The sequence below is a fragment of the Chlamydotis macqueenii genome, chromosome 6 (assembly GCF_036417535.1).
Source record: "Chlamydotis macqueenii isolate bChlMac1 chromosome 6, bChlMac1.mat, whole genome shotgun sequence".
NCBI lineage: Eukaryota > Metazoa > Chordata > Aves > Otidiformes > Otididae > Chlamydotis > Chlamydotis macqueenii.
Window position 1 is genome coordinate 17,289,908 of NC_141561.1, and position 19,491 is coordinate 17,309,398.

General features: G+C 62.6%; 1 protein-coding gene and 1 non-coding gene across 2 annotated transcripts; both read left to right on the forward strand.

The window, feature by feature from the left end:
- The first annotated feature begins 1,836 nt into the window (after nucleotides 1-1,836).
- Nucleotides 1,837-17,627, forward strand: WNT10A (Wnt family member 10A). The gene is made up of 4 exons (XM_086750798.1): nucleotides 1,837-1,895; nucleotides 4,717-4,979; nucleotides 12,610-12,986; nucleotides 16,915-17,627. The coding sequence occupies exons 1-4, from the start codon at nucleotides 1,837-1,839 to the stop codon at nucleotides 17,380-17,382; spliced, it is 1,167 nt and encodes a 388-aa protein (XP_086606924.1). The 3' UTR covers nucleotides 17,383-17,627.
- Nucleotides 14,923-14,995, forward strand: TRNAV-GAC (transfer RNA valine (anticodon GAC)). The gene has a single exon. It is a non-coding gene; the product is annotated as a tRNA-Val (tRNA).
- Nucleotides 17,628-19,491: the final 1,864 nt, after the last annotated feature.

Sequence of the window (19,491 nt, forward strand, 5' to 3'; positions counted from 1 at the left end):
CTGTGGGTCGCACATGCTTCCCCATACCCGCGCACACTGCGCACACACACTCATGTTCCATACACACTCACCCATGCCCTGCACAACCACCCCACACCCTGTGCAATCACCCACTCTTGGAGCACGCTCATGCTGTGCACATTCACCCCACACCTTGTGTACACTTCCCCCATGCCACACTCACCCCATGCTCTACGCACACTCCTCTACCCCGTGCACACTCCCCACACAACCCCTCGAGTCCTCTGTGCCACACTATGCGCACCTCCCCACGTCCCCACAAACATCACCCCACGCCATGCACACCTCACATCCCACATACAGTCACCCAGACTGTGCACACTTGCCCCCACCCCACGCAAACTCACCCCACACCGGGCATGCCCCTCACGCCACACACACTCACCCTACTCCCTGTGCACGCTCCTCCACGCTGTGCACACCCACCACACACCCTCCTCCACGCTGTGCGCGCTTACCCCACCCCCCCTCCCCGTGCACGCTCCCCTCACACCAAACACCCCTCCATTGCCCGTGTCCACTTCCCACGCCGTGCACACTCCCTCCACACCACACCCCCTCCACTCCCCATGCGGAGCCCGCTCCTCATGCCGTGCCCACTCCCCCCACATCCCCTCTACTCCCCGTGCCCGCTCCTCTACGCTGTGCGCACACCCCATGCCGTGCCCACTTCCCTACTCCCCATGCCCGCTCCCCACGCCGTGCCCACTCTCCTATGCTCACTCTCCACGCCGTACACACTCCCCCCACACTCCCTCTACTCCTCATGCCCACTTCCCCAACCTCCTCTATCCCCCTATTCCCCGTGCCCACTCCCCCACATCCCCTCTACTCCCCGTGCTCACTCTCCCACGCCGTGCCCACTCCCCCACGCCTTGCCCACTCCGCGCCCACTCCCCCTCCACGCTCTCTAGTCCCCGTGCCCACTCCCCTACTCCCCATGCACACACCCCACACCGTGCCAACTCCCCTACTCCCCGTGCCCACTCCCCACGCCGTGCACACCCCCCCCCCCCCGCCGTGCCCCCCCACCGGTACCCGCTCCCCCTCGGCCGCCCCCCCCCCCCCCCGCCCGCTCCCTCCCCGGCAGGCTGCGTGCGACCGGCCGGCTCCCCGCCCCGCTGCCACCCTCTGCCCCGTCCTTCCCCCGCGGGCTCCTGTCTGGACGTGTCGGGACTCGGGCTCCGGGCGCTGAGTAATGCTCGGCGCAGCGCGATCCCAGGCAGAGCCGCCGCCGCCGCCGCTCCGCGCCCAGCGCTGCCGGGGCGCTCCGGCCGCGACCCTGCCCGCTCCACCGGCGGCCCAGCCTCACCGGGGGGGCGGCGGGGGGGGCCTGCGGCTCCCCATGTGCCTGCGGGCCCCGCGGGAGCCGCAGCCCCGCTCGCCCGGCGAGCTCTGCCCACGCCCGCCGCCGCGGCCCCGGAGCCCCGGGGCGACCTGGGGAGCGGCGGGGGAGCGCGCCCCGCGGGCCGAGGGTCCCCCCGGGCCCCCGGCGCGTCCCGCCATGGGGGGCTGAGGCGGGAGGCCGAGCGCGGCGGGGCGGCGGGCAGGGCAGGGGGGGCGCAACCCTCGCCGGGCTCGGCGGGCGCCGGGGCGGCGGGAGGCGGGGGGGGCATCCCGGGAGGATGGCAGAGCCGCCCCGGCGAGCCGAGCCCCGGCGCGCAGGGAGCCAGTGAGAGGGAGGAGAGGGGAAAACACAAACAAGCAAACAACCCACAACAAACAAAGCGGGCAGAGAGCAGCGCCGAGCCCCGCCGCCCCTGCCCCAAAGGCGCCCGCCCGCCCGCAGCCCGCACAGCCGCTGCCCCAGCGAAGATGCGCCCGGCCCTGGCCCACGGACTCTGCTCGCTGCTGCTCAGCCTCTGGGTACCCAGGTAGGAGCTGCCCCCCTCCCTCAGTTCCCTCCACACAGCTCCGCCGGGAGGGCCCCGGGAAGCCGCCGCGGCCAGCCCCGCACCGGAGGCGGGCAGCCCAGGGGGGCTCCGAGGGGGTCCCGCAGCCCCGGCCCGGCCCCGCATGGCTGCAGCCCCCCTCCGGCTCAGGGCGCTGTCAGGGCCGCTGCCCCCCCTCCTCCGCGACGTTGTCCGCTTTTCTCCCCGTCGGAGCCCCCCCAGCGCCCACCCTGCCTGCCTCAGTTTCCCCGTTCTCCCCGGGCGGAGGACGAGCATCGCTGCCGGGGGGATGCAGGCGGGGATGCCACTGGCGTGGGGGACGATGCCCACGGGACGGCTGCCTTTGGGCTCCGCACCCCAGGGGTGCGCAGCGGGGTGGGGGGATCCACCTGCATCCCTTCCCCGGTTCCGCCGATCCTAAAGGCGAGGGGAGGCGGTAAAAGGGGGCCGCCTGCCTTCCAGAAAACGGCCCCCCAACACTCACCACCCCGTCCGGCTCCATCTCCCCCGGGTGGCTGGCAGCTCCCCTCCGCCCGCTCCCAAACTTGTGCGCTGTAGGCAGCCAGGGGTTAACTCTGGTGCTGGTTTGACTGGGGGGGTGTGTGGGGGGGTGTCCCCCGCCCTTCCCCCTCCCTCCAGCCCCTTTAAATATAATTTGTTAACGTTGGGACTTGTATTAATTAAAGCAGCAGCCGCTGCAGCCTGTGACCTGGGGGCTTGTCACCGTGAAATCAAGTTTAAATCCAGATTTCAAGGGGAAAGAGAGCAGGGGGGAACGCGGTGTCCTCCTGAGGAGGGTGACAGTGACAGCTCCTTGCCGGTCCCCGGCACCCCTGAGCCCTGGGTGGAGCAAGAGGCAGAAGGACCTGCCCTCCGCTCTCCGGGGTCCTAGAGAAGGACCCCTGCCTCAGTTTCCCTGCTGTGCAATGGGGTGAAGGACCACAACGTGTCGTGTCCCCCCCCACCCCGAGATGCCCTGGGAGAAGGTGGCAGACTCTGTGGCTCACTCAGGACAGGCGGGGGGACAAGGTCCTTGCGGTGCTTGGGGCAGGAGCTGCTGGGGCTTGGGGATGGTGGTAGTTGCGGACCTGCTTCGCATCTCGTGTCATCTCGTGGGCTTGCTTCCACAGCGTGAATGAGCGCGGGAGCCGGGCAGAGGATTTCCCCTCTTGTGTAGGGGCTTTGGAGGGATGCATCCCCCTCCCGTTCACCTTCTCTCTGCTCTGCCCCCACCTTGGCACTCCCCGTTGGAGTCACTGTGGATTTGCGCTGGGGCAGACCCAGGTATCACCCGTGGAAGTGGTGGGGTGGGTATGAACACCCTTGGGAAGCTGGAGAAAGCAGCACCCAGACCCTGACAGCTCCCCTTCCGCCCCCCCCCCCCCCCCCCCACGTGCAAGCTGTAATTCAGCAGAGACCCTGGGGTTGAGCCCTTCCTCCAGAGCTGGGTGAGCGCCGAGCTGGAGAAGTCAGTCCCTGACCCCCGAGAGCTGCTTCTGTCTGTGTACCTGCACCAGATTTGCAGGATTTTGGGGAGCAGAGGCGGGGTAACACTTCTCCCCAAGACCTGGCTGCTCCATAAGGCAGCTGCAGTCCTTCCTCTAGCATCTTCCTCCAAGTCTCGTTTCTGTAATCAAGGTTCAAAGGGCTCTAAGCTCCTTGCTCCTCCCAGGTACCCGGCTCTTGGCTCTTCCCAGGGGAAAGGGAGCCCTGCCCAGAGTGAGCTCTCAGCAGGGATTGAGCTGTCCTGAGCAAGGAGCTGAGCTCCTGATGGACCCTGCTGCAAGGTGCAGGATGCTGCTGAGCATCCCGCTGCCCGCTGCTCGCTTGGCAGCTCCTCTGCTCGGACAGTGTGGATCCCAGGGTCCTTCATGCCATTCCCTGAAGCTTGGCAAACACTTCTTCCCTTTCCATCTCTCTCTCCGCATCCGTCTGTCCTGTCTTAGCTCCAGGCACCTCTCTCTGGACATGCTTTGTCCGTGTATGCCCACACTCCATCTACCTCCATTTCCCCAGGCAGCATCTCTACTTGTGTAAGTACCTGCCTCCCCTTGCACCCATCCGTCACTGGTCTCAGGCATCAGGTCCAGTGGGGCTGGGATGTGACAGTGAATTTGGGATTGTTGCTGGGAACTTAAGGGTGTTTGGCAGGGTGCTTGGCTCCCAGTTTCCCAGCCGAGCTGGCAGGAAAAGGCTGGTCCCTCTGGTTACCTCCCCTGTGGGGACCAGCAGTGCCAGGGGGACATGGGAGATGCAGGGAGGGGATCAGCCAGCGATAGGGGTGGAGATGGACCTGGGATGGGTCTCCTGCCTCAGGTTATCTAGATTCTCTCAAGGGGAAACCCACGCTCTCTGGGGAAGGCGAGCCAGGGCAGTCTGTGTCCACGAGTCTGCATTGCGCAGCTGGGGCCAGAGAGCCCCAGAGGAGCTTGCGGAGAGGGTGCAGCCCTGGGAGATGCTGGGCTGCTGCTGGGCACAGGCTGTGCCAATGTGGCTGGAGAGGACAGCAGCCCCAGTGCTGCTGGGGCATCTCTGCCTGGCTGAGCTTGTCATTGTGCCCAGGAGTAGGGGAGAGAGGAGCCGTTCTGGCCCTGGGACCCCCCAGCCTTTGGAGCTGGCCCTTTCCAGTGCCCCTCATCTTTTTCTCCTCCTTTCCAATCCCAGCCTGTCCTGGTGTGTCACCCACCCAAGTGGGTGCGGTGTAGGGCGAGGAGCATCTCCCCTGCCCGTGTTCTCTCCAAGGGGAAGCGAGCAGTCGGCACACCGCTTGCTGCAAGCTCAGATGTTTCCCTTTCCCTCCCAGCTCCTGCTCCAATGAGATCCTGGGCCTGAAGCTGCCGTCGGAGCCGGTGTTGAACGCCAACACGGTGTGCCTGACTCTGCCGGGGCTGACGCGGCGGCAGCTGGAGGTGTGTGTGCGCCACCCCGACGTCACCGCCTCAGCCATCCAGGGCATCCAGATCGCCATTCACGAGTGCCAGCACCAATTCCGGGACCAGCGCTGGAACTGCTCCAGCCTCGAGACCAAGAACAAGATCCCCTACGAGAGCATCATCTTCAGCAGAGGTAAGGGCTGGATGGCCTCCTTCCTCTTCCTCACCCTCTGCCCAGTTGCTGCTCTCAGGAGCCCTCATGAGCTTGCCATGGGCCCCTTCACAGCTCTTCCCTGGCCCAGGGGACCAGGCCAGCTCTTCATCCTGCTGGATGAAGGTGGACAGAGCGTGAGAATCTTCAGGGTCTGCTGGACCAAGCAACACTGTGCTGTGGAAAAGCTGGGCTCTTCTCCATGCACCTTTGTAGCTATGCTGGCCCTCGTCCTGGGCTGCTTCTCCCTGCCCAGCCTCGGTTGCTCCCAAGGCTCCTTCCAGGCCCCACCGCTTTCTGGCATCTTCTGCCCATGTGGTGTAGGCTGGTGTTTGGAGTGGTCTCGTGGGTGTGCAGCACAGTTGGTGGGTCTGAAGGTGGATGCTGTGCTCTGGGATTTGGTTTGCTGGATGCAGTGAGCATCTGGGCTCATTCCTGCTCTGGGGATGGTGTTTCGGTGCATCATGGTGAGCAGAAACACCCCTAGCTCATGGGATGTAGCTCTGTGAGCCCATCAGCCTGGTGTCTTGCCTTTGTGTTGGCTCCTCAGTGCAGAGAACTGAGGGCTCTCTGTTTTGGGGGACCCTGGGGGATGGTGGCACGAGGGCGCAGGGAGACAGGCTGTCTTGGGAGTTCGCCTGCCTGCAGAAACCCAACCTGTCCTGCTGGGAAAGCTCTCCTAGCCCTCCACGGTCTGCAGAGCCCAGTGCCAGGGTCTCCCCATCACCCTCGTGGGCATGCTCGGCTCTGTGTCTATGGGAGCCTCCCCTGTTGATACCCTTTCCCTCAGGAGTGGACTTCGGGGCGCAGAGGAGCTGCCCTGTATGGTGCAGATCAGGGTTGTGACCTGATGGGACCTTCTGTAGGACTTGAATGGGTCTTCTCACCTAAGAACCCTCCTTGAAGCCTGGGCCTTGGCAGAACCGAAGGTCCCATTGCCCCAGGCTGTGGGCAGGGAAGAACTATGTGGTGTGAGTGGCAGGCAGGCAGGGTGCTGAGGGCGGGCAAGGTGCCCGGCAAACACATCGTTCCTCCACCTCCTGAGGAAGGAGAAGACTACCAAAGATGCTGCTCCCCTGCCCGCTTTGGGAGCCTCCTAGCCTGGTGCCCAGCAGAGAGGTGCCTCTGTCTCCCCCTTCCCCAAACATCCTTCCACACCCTGTGACATCTTTCCCTGGGACTGCGAGGAGAGTCTCACAGAGGAGAGGCTGGCAACTTGAGGCTTACATGCCTTTGAGGGGATGCGGTGGCAGGAGCACCCAGGCAGCTGTAGCAGGGTGGGGAGACACCTGGAGAGGGGAGCTCAGAAGTGTTTTGGTGCCAGGAGGTCCCTCATGTCCAGGGCAGATGGGCAAAGCCTTGCTGGAGGGGATGCTACCTTGGAGCACGCGTGGCATCAGGGCTGCGGTCCTGCCGTGGAGCGGCCGTGGGTGCCTGGAGAAGAGCCGTGCCTCTTCCCTCCCTGAGCAGCACCCAGGTTAGGGCCTGGGAGGGAGGGTGGGGACCGTCAGCCCTGATAAGCATCGAGGTATTTCCAGGTCCTCTGAGGAATGCAGTTTGCTTCTAGTCTCCTCAGGCGGCGGGAGACACCGACTTGCTGGCTCAAGTTGCTCACACACCCAGGCAAGCTTCCCTGCTCTGGGTCCCACCAGGCTGGGTGAGAAGCTCCAGCAGCAGAGAGCATTGACCTTCTTCATCCCTCCCTCAGCCCACCACGCCTGGTGGTGGCTGGTGACTTGCAGCTCACTTGTCTCAGGTGCCACCACAGCCCTTCTCACTGTCAGGGCAATGACTGATGGGTGCAGGGGCTCCTGCAGCCCCTGGGCTCTTGCCCCAGTCCTGAGCTTTTGGGTATGGCTCAGCCAGGGCTCCCAGCACTGGTGGGATCCCATCCCCTGGGATGGACGCCCAACACTGGGGAAGGACAGAGGTAGGACTGGTGCAGCAGAGCAGAGGGGCATCTCACAGCACCCCTCTTTTGGCAGCAGAGAGCGCAGGGTGAGCCCCAAGCATGCAGGCCATCCCGTGCGGTTGCTCAGAGCTGTTCTGGCATGGAGGAAGGCTTGAAGCTGGTGCCCTGGCCTGCTTCCAGCCCACTCGTGTCCCTCAGTAATGACTCTGGGGCTCTGAGCTCCGCCTTGGAACTGTTACGGACGCAGCCATCAGAGTAGGGATGCTGGGTGCATCTTCCGAGCCTGGCGCCGGAGGAGAGGCGAGTGGTGGAAGCGAGGGGTGCAGGCTTCGTGCCACAGGCATTCATGCATCTCATCCCTGGGGAGCAGGTCTCTGCTCCGTGCCCTGCCCCATCCTTGCTGTGCCTGGGAACGTAACGTGCTCGTAGGATCATTGTTTGTAACCCAAAGTGACAGACCCCTTTAATCTTTCATTCCTTTTCCCACTTCTTCTGCCATCAGTTCAGCCGTGCGTGAATCTCACTTTAAATTATTTGTAGCTGGCTTCTCCCTCCCGCTCTCCCCGCTTGGCTCCGCTCCCCACCTCCGCCCAGCCCTCCTGCATCCCTTGCATCTTCCCCAGCCCGGGTGTGAGCCATCCGGGGTGCAGCGCGGGCAACGCTTGCCAGCTGCCTGTCCCACGCTCTGCCGGGCATCCAGGTGCCCGGTGGAGATGGAGGACTGACAGCTGGGGGACAGGGCAGGGGACAGTGGCAAACCAGTGCTTGTCTCCCCATCCTGCTGATCTGATCCCAGAGGTTTGAGTGCAAACCCCAGGGAGCCAGGAAGGAACAGTGAGGCTTTGAATCGGGCAGGGCTGGGAATCTGTCAGGGCTTCTGGGCAGCACAGCTGAGGAGAGCGGTCCCGACAGCATCCTGGGCGGAGCGCAGACCTGCTGGGTGCAGCAGGGCACAGCGGCTGCGAGGCGCCACAACAGGTTAGCGGAGGGCGAGCAGAGGGGGTGCCTAGGGATTTACCACCCCTGCTCTCACTGAGCCTCTCTCCCACTCCCATGGGCTGTGGGTTTCTCTGGTTTCTCCTTTTGATGCTCCACCCTTGGGGTGCGGGGTGTCCCTTGTACCCTTTGCTGAGCTTCCAGTGCCATCTGCCCCCTCCTTCCCCCCCTGTCCTCCTTGGCCCATGTCCCCTGCGTTGCATCCAGGCTCAGCATTGCCATTGCAAATCCTCCTCCTGTCCTCCCTGGCTCCTCAGCTGTCTGCCTGCATCCTCGCCACCCTCCTGCCCATTCCCACCCTGCCAGCACCCTCCAGTCCTGTCCCTGGTCCCATCCCTCTCTGCTGTCCCTACCGCTCCCTCCAAGTGCTGGCAGAGACATCCTCTCCTGTTGCCCCCAGTATGTGTTTCGCCTGTAGCATCCGTGGACTACTGGGCACTGTGTGGCTTGGCTGGGCTGAACCATGCTTGAGTGGGTGCCAAAAATGAAGCTGTGGACGACGGTGGGTCACCAAGCCCCTGTCCTTGGGTCTGAGTGCACCCATGGGTGGGTCCGATGCCAGCAGGGTTGGGACTGTCTGGCTGCTGGGCAGGGGCTGTCTGAGGTGTGCTGAGGGATCCCTCTTCACTGAACATTCCCCTTTGTGCATCCCAACCCCTATATGCAGCTCTGAAAGAAATGGGACCCTCATGGAGGGACTGGGTGTCCTTGAAGGACCCTGAGGGTGCGTGGCTGGAGGGGACATGGCTCTGGAGTGGGACGGGTGATGTTTGCAAGCCCCATGCCTTCCTTAGAAGGGCTCCCTGGTGCCAAGGGGTCTGCATGGCCACGGCCACACCTTGATTTTGTACAGCAAGGAGGGGGGAACTCCCTGTAAGGCTGGAAACGCCAGGTGCTGGGGCCCAGCCAGCTGCGAGCTGGAGCCTGGGGAGGCTTTGCCGTGCGGAAAGGGAGGCAAGTGCTGTAAGGGCCGTCTAGGGAGATGCTGCCAAGCTCAGGACACCGGCGCCTGATGTTGCAAAGCCCCAGTCAAGCTCTGGTGCCCACAGACCACAGTGCCTGGCCCAGCACAGCGGCAGCTGGGCAGCTGGCAGGGTTTTGGATATCCTCAGGCAAGGCCAGGACTTTGCCCACTTGGAGCTTCAGGTGCTCAGCTGCATCCCTGTGGGTGCCCCCATCCTCTGGACCTTCCCCCAGCTGATGGTGGCAAGTGAGACCCTGGGGACAGGGCAGCATCCCTCGGGCTGAGCCTGGCTCCCTGCAGCCCGCAGAGCAGCAAGGGCTGCCGGCTCAGAGCACTGCAGGCGGACGGGGAGCGAGGGCTGCGGGCTGTCCCCGGCACGCTTGAGGAGGTACAGGGAGGCAAGTCGGGATCTGCAGGGAGGTGTTTAGCGCCTGGCGCCGGGCCAGACCCTGGCAGGTTCACCTGCAGTTTAATTAGGGAGAGGGGAGGGAGCGGGGCTGGGGGAGAGGCGGCGTGTCGGGACTGGCCATCTCCGCGGGCCTCGCAGGAGGTGGCGGGAGAAGCTCTCTTCCATGCTACGGCGACGTGCTGCCAGCATTATGGGGCGTGCTGCCCACGGAGGGGGTGGCCGAGCATCCCTGCGGTACCTCGGGGTGTGCCGGACCAGGCTGTCCTGCCTGCTCCCTCAATGCCACCTGGGTGCCGTGGTGGTGGGTTCTGGGAGGGTGTCGCTGCCCAGGTGCGATGGTGGGCTGTGGGGGGAAGGCCATGACTCCAGCTCTCCCTGTCCCAGCAGAGCATGGAGTCCACAGCCATGCCTGAGCCAGGTCCGTGGCCTTGGTCCCACATCTACATGAGAGACGGAGGAACTGTGGCATCCGTGGCAGAGCCAGTGCTGGGGCTTGGGGTCCTGCTGGGCGGGCCCCAGTCTCCTGGGTGCGCCTTGAGAGGGAGAAGTTTCCCCTGCTAAGAAAGCCGCTTTGGGACCAGAACTGGGGCTGAAATTTCAGATCTGTACTCCTTGTACAGCACCATCCTTTGAGTACACATCAGGCTGGATGCCAGCGGTGGTGTCAGAGTGTTGTCCTCCAATTCCCTCTTTCCTGCAGGATACAATACTTCCCCTCATACCTCCCACAGCTGCAACCTCTTCTGCGATCTCTGGAGGGATCTGGTGACTCAGACATCACCACTGAGGTCTTCGGCGGCTGGGGCAACTGGAGAGCCTCCCTCCAAAGGGTGCGGGGCCGGCTGCCGCACACCGCGCTCAGCTGCGGTTCCTGGAAGCTCCCACCCTTGCCGAGCCCACGAGGCTGGTGGTTGTCGCCTGCAGCCACGTTCCTTGCTGCTTTGTTGCAATCCTCTGGGCTCTGGCGTGGCCAGGGTAGAGTGAGGAATGTAAACTGAATCTCTGAGCAGAACCGCGCTGGCATGGCCGCTGCGGTCCCGTTGCTCACAACTCCCCATGAGAGCGGGTAAGGGAAGGAGGGGAGAAGGCAGGGAGGGGCGGCGGGGCCAGACAGAGTGATACTGAGCAGGGAAATGACCGCGGGGAGATGGGGACAAGACTCACTGGGATGCCAAGTCCTGGGGACGAGCCTGTCTCCTGCCTGCAAGCCTGAGGGACAGCAGCTCCAGGGAGGAGGACCCGTGTCTCATCTATCAGCTTGCCCATGGCTGGAGAGCAGCGGAGGGAGGAGGAGGGCTAGGGCTTGACTGCAGGGGTCTTCCAGATGTGGAGGGCACCAAATGAAACCAGCCTCTTTACCTGTAAGGAGATGAACTTGCTAGACGGACTGGGTGGGGTAGAGCTTCTGTCTGGGCTCCAGAAGGGATTTTGAGGAGATGCCACGTGGGAAATTATTCGTTAGGCTGGAGAAGCGTGTGAGAGAGAGGCTAACGGAAAGGCAGGGCCAAGAGGAGAGCATCGCGTCGGGCGGAGGGTTTGCTGCCGCCATCCCCAGGCACTGGCTGTGTGAGGAGCTGGGGATGCTGAGTAGGGTGGCAGCCACAAGTCCCTGCTGTTGGGCTGTGCCTGGGTTTGATTCAGGTTGTGGGGACGGGGAACGGATACGGGGAGGATTTGGGGGAACCTGGAGACCTGCCTGTGCTGGTTCTCCATCCTGCATCGCTCACTTTGGGGGCTGAAGTTCCCCAGATTTGGGCTGTCCTGCTCTGACAGCGACGTGGGTGTGTTGCAGGCGCTGCCTGCCAGTGCTCTCCCCCAAGGAGGCTGTGCAGCATATGCACCAGCAGCCCCATTACCTGCCCACTGAAAAATGTTGTTCAACTTGTGCATGGAAAGAGGCAGGCTGAGAGCAAGCTTGTCCCAAACCGAGGGGAAGCTGGGAGAGGCTCCCACTGGCTTTTAAGCAGCGCCTCGTTAATTTTTTAAATGCACCGGTGTCAAATTAACACACAAAAGAGCAGCGTGACTTTAAATGCAGGTTTCCGAGCTGCGTTTCGTTTCCCTTTAATAAGATCATAGTGTTTGCTGGGTGGGTGGCAGTGAACCACGGAGGAGACGTGTGTGATGGGGAGCATCGCCCAGGATGGGTGACGGCGGTGGGGAGCGGTCGTCCTCTCACCTCTCCTGACTCTGTGGCGAGGGCAAGGGGCTGTGCTTTGGGGTGCTTGCCCAAGCCCCTCGTTTGATTGCTCAGATCTGCTGAAGAAAGCGCCCCAAAACGTCTTGTCTGTTCAGTGAAGCCAGGGTTGACCAAGCTGCTCTTGTCCAAGGGAGGGAGAGAGGCTGGCGAGCTCCAGCTATTTATTTATTCACGTGTGAAGCCACGGCACAAAATCTGGCTCTGCCTCCTTCCCCTGCTCGTGCTGGGTCTGGTCACTGTGGGCTGAAGCAAAGGGCCGTGTGGGCTCCCTGCTTGGCCCAGGAACTAGAAATAAAAATATTACTTTGCATTCAACATAAAATAGAAGTTACCAGGTAGGGGAGGCTCTTCACCCAGCTCTGGCAAAGCCAGGCAGCCCTCGGGCAGCCCCCGCTCGCAGCCCCACGGAGCCCCTGCCGTGGGACCCGTCCCTGTCCCCGTCCGCCCCATCCCCAGCTAATGTCCTCGCTCCCTGGTGTTTAACGACAACCAGCTGCTGGCCCTGGCAGCGCGCGGTGCGGTTGCGGCTGCTCTAACTAATGAGGGATGCTCGATTTTTCCAGCACAGTATCGCGTTTAGAGCTCCTTGCGGGAGCTGGTGGGGCTCAGGGAGGGAAGGGGCACGGGCAGAGACATGGGGCTGGATGCTCCTATTGTTACCTGGTCCTGCGCCCTGCGGGTAAGCAGAACTGGCCCGTTCCTCAGCAGACGTATTCCTTTATATATATATATTATATTTAATATAGCGGGAATCTCTGAGTGGAGGCAAGGAGGAGATACCGCCTTTCCCATCGGAGCCGTAATGTCGGTGCCTGAGCAGGGCCATGGTGGCATCTCCCAGGGTGATGTGAGAGCAGGGAACTGGCCGGAGCTGCGGTCCCAGTCAGGGTAGGGCTGGCCTTCAGGACAGCACTGTGTCCTGGTGGGGATGGGGCTGGAGGGCACCGAGTGAGGATTCGCTCCTGGTCCAGGTGGGAGCTGGTGCATCAGGACAAGACAATGCACATGCATTTGCATTTGCAGGGAACTTCTGGCTCCCTGCTCCCTGCACCCCAGTATGATGCTGGGCTCATTCAGCCCCCCAGGGGGGTCACGCTGCCCAGCTAAGCCTTGCTCTCTCCTTCCTCGCAGGCTTTCGGGAGAGCGCCTTCGCCTATGCTATTGCGGCCGCTGGCGTGGTACACGCCGTCTCCAACGCCTGCGCCCTCGGCAAGCTGCAGGCCTGCGGCTGCGACCAGAAGCGCCGGGGTGACGAGGAGGCTTTTCGGCGCAAGCTGCATCGTCTCCAGCTGGAGGCCATGAACCGTGGCAAAGGCATGGTGCATGGGGTACACATGGAGCACATGCCGGCCGAGACCCCCGGCCTCCAGGACTCCTGGGAATGGGGAGGGTGCAGCCCCGACGTGGACTATGGGGAGAAGTTTTCCAAGGATTTCCTCGATTCCCGGGAAACCTACAGGGACATCCACTCCCGCATGAGGCTGCACAACAACCGCGTGGGCCGGCAGGTGAGCGCGGCACTGGGCAGGCATGTGGGGCGATGGCGGCAAGGGCAGGGTCCCTGGGACAGGCGCGGGAGGGCTGTGAGGGGCTCGTACTGGCTGCAGCAGGACACATGTGCCAGGCCTCTGGAGAGGGAACCGGTGCCCAGAGAGCGGGAGACTGAACCAGGCAGTGCGTGTGTGCCTGTGCCAGCTGGGAAATGCAGCATCCTTTTGGGAGAGGAGGTGGCAGCCCACAGCCTTGTCCCCTGGCTCAGAGCGGGTGCTGGAGCCTGTCCAGGCGAGCAGGGCAGCCTCCCCTCCATTCTCATGATGTCAGGCCTCGTTAAAGGTGCTAATTAGTAGCTCACTCTGTCTGGAAGCTGATGTTTAAGAGCAGCCTGACATTGGAGGCAAGAGGTACGCAGGCAGGAGGGGCTGGGAGGCCAGCTGCGGTTCCCTGCCTGCCTTTACTCCCAGCAGGTGCCAGGGAGACCCCATCCCATGGATCCAGTGGGACATTTGTCACCAGGACCCCAACCACACCCTGCCAGGGCAGCTCAGAGGGGTGTGAAGCGGCTGCGGGAATAAGTAATTGGAGATGAGAATGACACAGGGAGTGTTTCCCTGGGATGAGCAGGATGTTTCCCCCGTCTGAGCAGGCGTGTGGCTGTGCCTCTCGCTTTGAGCGTGTTTAAAGGCAGCTGTGAGATGGGGACGCTGCAGAGCAGGACCTTGATGTGTGCCCTTCCCTGGTGCTGGAGCTGAGCTTTACCACCCCGAAACGCTGTCCTAGTTTGGCCAAGCTGTAAGTGCCTGGGGAAAGCCAAAGCTTTTTGCTTGTTTGGCTTTGTTTGTGTGTGATGAGGGCTTGGTCAGCATTAGGCAGCTAAATCCTCTGCAGGCTGCTCTGTACCAAGCAAGGCAAGACCCCTGTCCCACCTCAGGCTGCAGGGCTCATCCTGGCTCCCCTCCAGCTCCGAATGCCCCAAACCACTGGGGCTTTTGGCAGTGCTCAAAAATTTGTGCTCTGCGTTATCCCATTTCCCAAGGGAAACCCCAAAGCCCCCTGCAGAAGGAGGGGAAGATGAGAAAGGCACATTTGTCTGAGGGGGAGATCACCACGCGGTGCCTTTGGGATCTGGCAACAGCAAAAGTGCTTGTCCCCAAAGGCAGGCAGGCACGGGACTGGCAATGGCATTGTCAGCTCTTGGTGGCTTCAGAGACGAGAGCTGGACAGATGGAAGAAGCCTGGGAGCTGGAAGGAGAGGCAGAGGAGGACTGAGGAGATAAAGGAGGGGATGGCAGCAGCTGCAGGTGGGGAAACGGTAGCCTGGACAGGCTGCCCAGCTTGGGGATCCTGTTGAGATGAGGGTGTGAGCCCATGTGCGGGTTGGTTTGTGATGGTTGCGGGTGCTATGCATGGGAGGAAGGAGATGATGCTGTCCCTAACCTGTGCCCGCTGGTGCCATGGTTATTGCCAGGGCTGGACCTGGCCATCCACATTGCCTGGGGATGGGATCTCAAGCTCTCTGCTTGCTCTCTTAGCCACGATGTGGGTCCCACACCCACCCAAGCTCTCCTTACTCCTAGGACCATCTTTCTGCTGTAATAAGGAGCAATCTGTTGGGATATCCCAGGAAAGGAGTGGCTGTGCTGTATGCAGCAGCTCTGTGGTCCTCCCCTCCGAGTCCCGAGGCTTGAACCCCTTGAGCAGAGCAGTGATATGGGCATGCACGCCACGTGCCCTGCCCTGCCATGCGCCATCCCTCTCTGTGCATTGAGCAGCTAAGCACCCAGGGCTCTCCAGCATCTCACTGATGCTGAGCATCCTTTCTGCAGCCTCTGTGTGTCCCAGGGGTGCTCTACACATGGGTAGGCCTGGCTCCCAGCTCAGAGCTTGTGATACCAAGGGGAGGTGACAATCCCACCAATGGCCACATCCAGTGCACATGGGGTGTGGGTTTCTGTAGTGTAGTGGTTATCACATCCGCCTGACACGCGGAAGGTCCCTGGTTCAAAACCAGGCAGAAACACCCTGATTTTTCCCTCTTCTGCCTCCAGCTATGAAGCCAGGGAGGGATTGCAGCTGCAGGGGATACGCAGCATCCTCCAAAGGTGGCAGTGGTCACCTTGGTCTTGAGTTGGATGTCCTGCATCCCTGGGAAGGAGCAAGTTCTCCAGTGAGGAGCAGCAGGAACATGCAGGTCCTCTCAACCTGCCAGATCAGAGAGCAAGAGAGGATGAAAGGCAGCCAGGAACTACCCATTACTCTCACAACAAAGACATACGATAAAGCTCTTATGAGCGTGTCTGGGAGGAGCTGGGAATGTGCAAAAGAAAGCACCAGCGAGTCCGGGCATGTGCCGAACCCGGGTGTCTGTGAGATGGAGGAAGGACGTGGCCGGGTAGGGGTGTATGGAGAAGATCTGATGGCAAAAGCGTGGATCTGAGGCTCAGATGGGTCCTTCTCGGACCTCCCAGCTCTGGCGGGGTCCTGTCCCTGCTGTGCTGCCCATGCAGGAGAGAGAACAAGCCATCCTTGGGCAGGGATGGATGGGTGCTGCCGTGCTGGGGCTTGGGATGCTCAGCAGTGATGGCTTGAGTGATGGAGGTGGCACACACACACTGTCTTCTCCAGCCTCTGCTGAGACCAGCCGTAGCCTCAGATAAGCCCCTGTCCAGCTGTCATGCCACTGTCCTGGTGGTGACCATCCCAGCCTCAGTGCTATGTGCAGATTTTCTCTGGTCCTGGGAGCAGGGAGGGGATGTGAGAAAGGATGGGGTCTTAGTGCCAACATATTCCCCTGGATGGTGGGAAGGACAATGGTGAGCAGCCGGTGTTCCCGGCTGGCACACCCAAGGCACAGCGGAGAGTCTGGGCAGCTCATTACCTGTGAGGTGGAGGCTGTTCCCGGCAGGAGACGGGACTCTCAGCGGGATGAAAGCCAAACTCCAGCCCAGCCCAGACCTCTCCGCCGCATGCCCGCACTCCAGGCGTGTTTCCCTGACCTGCCTTCATTACCATAACTGCTTAGCAATGGGGAGATTTACCCAAAAACAAGAAAAAAAGGAGTAAAAACTACCCACCCCTACCAAAACATAGCACTCCTTGCGCATGTGTCCCCCCCGGGGATGGGGGGCCTAGGGGCACCCCAGCGCACAGCCTGGGTGCTCAGCAGCATTGCCCAGGGAGCCCAAGGTCCTCCTTGACCCCTCACTGGCCTCAGGCCCCTGCACCAGCCATGCTCCCTGGCCAGCCCAAACCGCAGCCGCAGCCCAGCCCGCGCACGGGTGGACGTGTGGCACTGGCCTCCCTGCGGCCTCCCCAAACCACAGGTCAGGGCTGTGAGCATCTCCGATCCGTACTTGAAATTCGGGTGATGCTGGGAGGTCCCACCAGCGCTGCGCCCAGGACTCTGCTGAGAAAGCAGGCAACAGCTGAACGCAGAGCAGCTCATGGGACTCCTGGAGCTGGAGCTTTATGGGAGGAAATCCCTGGGGAGGGGAGAGCATCCCTCCCACCTGTCCCGCTTGCAGTGCTCCTGGTAGGTGAGGGGCATGGGATACCCCTGTACTGGGGGGGGGGGGACAGCAGCCATGCTGTTAACTGGGGTCTGTGGTCAGGTTGGTGCTGCTGGAGACAAGCAGCAGTGGAAGGTGGGATCCAGGCTCCTCCTCCCTGTGCTCAGGCAGCTCACCTTCTCCTTTCGGTGCCAGCTGGAGCGTAAAAGCCAGTTGGTACTGCCAGGATGCAAAGGGACAGGGTGTGGGACATGGGTGACACTGGGCATAGCAACACAGTGCAGTCTCACTGGCTTTGCAGCTCCAGGGCTCTGCGGGCTGCTCATGGTGTTCCCGTAGTGCCAACACACAGACAGCTCCATGATGGCTTCTCCAGTCCCCAAAAGGTGTCTCCTCTGTGCTAACCCCTCTGTCCTTCCGTCTCACCCAGGTGGTGATGGACAACATGAGGAGGAAGTGCAAATGCCACGGCACCTCAGGGAGCTGCCAGCTGAAGACGTGCTGGCAGGTGACGCCTGAGTTTCGCCTGGTGGGGTCCCTGCTCAAGGACCGCTTCTACGGGGCCACCCTCATCCGGCCCCACAACCGCAACGCTGGGCAGCTGGAGCCGGGCCATGCTCGGCATCGCCGCCGGGCGGGCATCAGCGAGCTGGTTTACTTTGAGAAGTCACCCGACTTCTGTGAGCGGGAACCGGCCCTGGACTCCTTGGGCACCCAGGGGCGCCTGTGCAACAAGACCAGCCCGGGCATGGACAACTGCGAGAGCCTGTGCTGCGGCCGCGGGCACAACATCCTGCGGCAGACGCGCAGCGAGCGCTGCAACTGCAAGTTCCACTGGTGCTGCTTTGTGGCCTGTGAGGAGTGTCGTATCACCGAGTGGGTCAGCGTCTGCAAGTAGCCGGGCAGGGACAGGTGCCCACCCCAGGGTGCCAGGGACAAGCACGCCTGCCCACCGCCGGGGGGGAGGGAGACGGGGATGGGCGCTGGGGATGGAGTTGGAGCCGCGGTACCCGCTTCCCTCCGCTCTGAGGGGAAGTGGGAAAGGAGATGCTCGGCACCCTCCGAAATCAGCACTTTTTCGTCACCTGGGGAGGGCAGGGGTGCCCGCTGCCTGCCCAGCCCCACACCAGAGCACCAAGGCTCCCGGCCCCGGGGAGCGCACGGCCATGCTGTACAGACCGCCGACACCAGCACTGCACGGGGGGGGTGGAGGGTGGGCACGGGGGTGGGGGAGCGCCCGCTGGCACCCAGTGGGGCAGGGCAGGGTGGGGTGGGGGACAGCAGGGCATGGGGAGCCCAGGGTGGGAGGGGAGGGGGGGACACACGCACTGGCACCGTGCACAGGTTCCTCCGGCCACGTGCGAGGCTGTGCTCTGAGTAGGATGGGGATGGAGCATCCCATGGGATGGAGAGGGGGCACAGCTCCAGCGCTGGGGCTCGCCTCTGCCAGGGCAGAGCTTGGGCCGGTTTGAGCTGTAGCGTGGTGGCCGGAGGAGAGGATGCCCGGGGCTGTGCTGTGCGTGCCTGTGTTATTGTATGGTAAGTTATTTTCTGATTGTGAATAAAAGTGGATTGGAGACGGCACAGGGTATTTTGGGGTGCAGCACCCTGCTCTTCCTGCTGACTGAGGATCTCCGCTCCTGGAGGGTGCTGGAGGACTGGACGGGGACCCTTGGTGTACTCCCTACCCATTTCTGCAAGACTTTCTCCCTGGTGTTCTGCTGACATCCCATAATAACAGCCCTAGGAACTGCTTGCAGACTGGCAGGAGGTGGGGAGCCCACCCCCCAGGCACCCCAAACCCTTACAAGGTGGCTGCTGGGAGGCTCCTGCCCAGCTGGATGCGTGCTGGACCCCATCCATCCTGTGGGAATCCCGGCTGTTGTCCACACGCCCGTGGCCGTGCTGGAGCTGGGGGCTGCGCCGCCGCCCCCCACGCTCCTGGGGAGGGATGGTGGGGCTGGAGAGCAGGGAGAGGGGGAGGTGGTGAGGACGGGCCAGGCAATGGGGGTCCACAACTGGCACCTTGCTGCGGTGGCGGGGAGGGCACCCATCCGGCTGCAGCAGCCCGCAGGGGCCAGGCAGTGAATCACGCTGCTGGTATCTCCCGGCTGATAACTTCCCCGCTCCTCCCACGGCTGTGTGCCCCTTGGGGCTACACAAAAAAAAAAAAAAAAATTAAAAAAAAAAAAAATCGAAGAGGAAAATACCAGGCTGGAAGGAAGCGAGCGCCCCAGGCCCAGCGGGGAGCGGCCCGTGTCCTCGTTTCATAACGCTCCCGCAGGCAGCGGGGAGCTGGGGCAGCTGGGACGGATGCTCTGCCCTTCGCCACCTGCAGGCTCCCAAGCCCTTTGCCTTTCCCCCTTCACCCCAAGCACTAGCCAGACCCCCTGGCCACCCGTCTCCCCTCTCCCTCCCGGTCTGGCCAGACCCCCATGTCCCCAGGGCTGTGCTGCCCAGGGCAGCGGGGCTCTGAACATCCATCGTGCTTTGTAGGTGGTGTTGGCTTCCCACCTCCTGGGGGCTGCTTTGCAGGAGCCTCTGATCTCAGGGCTGCCCGGGGTGATGACTGACTCACCACCGAGCTCTCCCTGCACCGCACCGGCCCCTTCGCTCCCCTGCCTGCTAATCCCAGGCCGCCTGCGCTGCAGCAGCTGGATCCCAGCACACGGCTCCCCTGGCTGGGCAGAGCTGAGGAGGGGACCGGAGCGGGGACAAGATGATGGAGAGAGGGGATGCAGGGCAGGACTGTTCCCCTCAAGCACGTCTCACATCCCCCAGCGAGGGACCAGGCTCTGAGCATCCTGGGGCTGCAAAGATTGCAGCTTGCTCTCCCCTCACCCCATCATTTTGGGAACATAGCATTGTGAAATGGCACACCAGCAATGCCAGCACAGCCAGGGTGAGACTCCCAGCACAGCCCGGCCACTGAGCCTGGCAAGCCACAGTGCCCGCTGCTGTTTGGTTCTGCAGAGACTCTGTCTGAGCTTGGGGCCCTGAGACATTC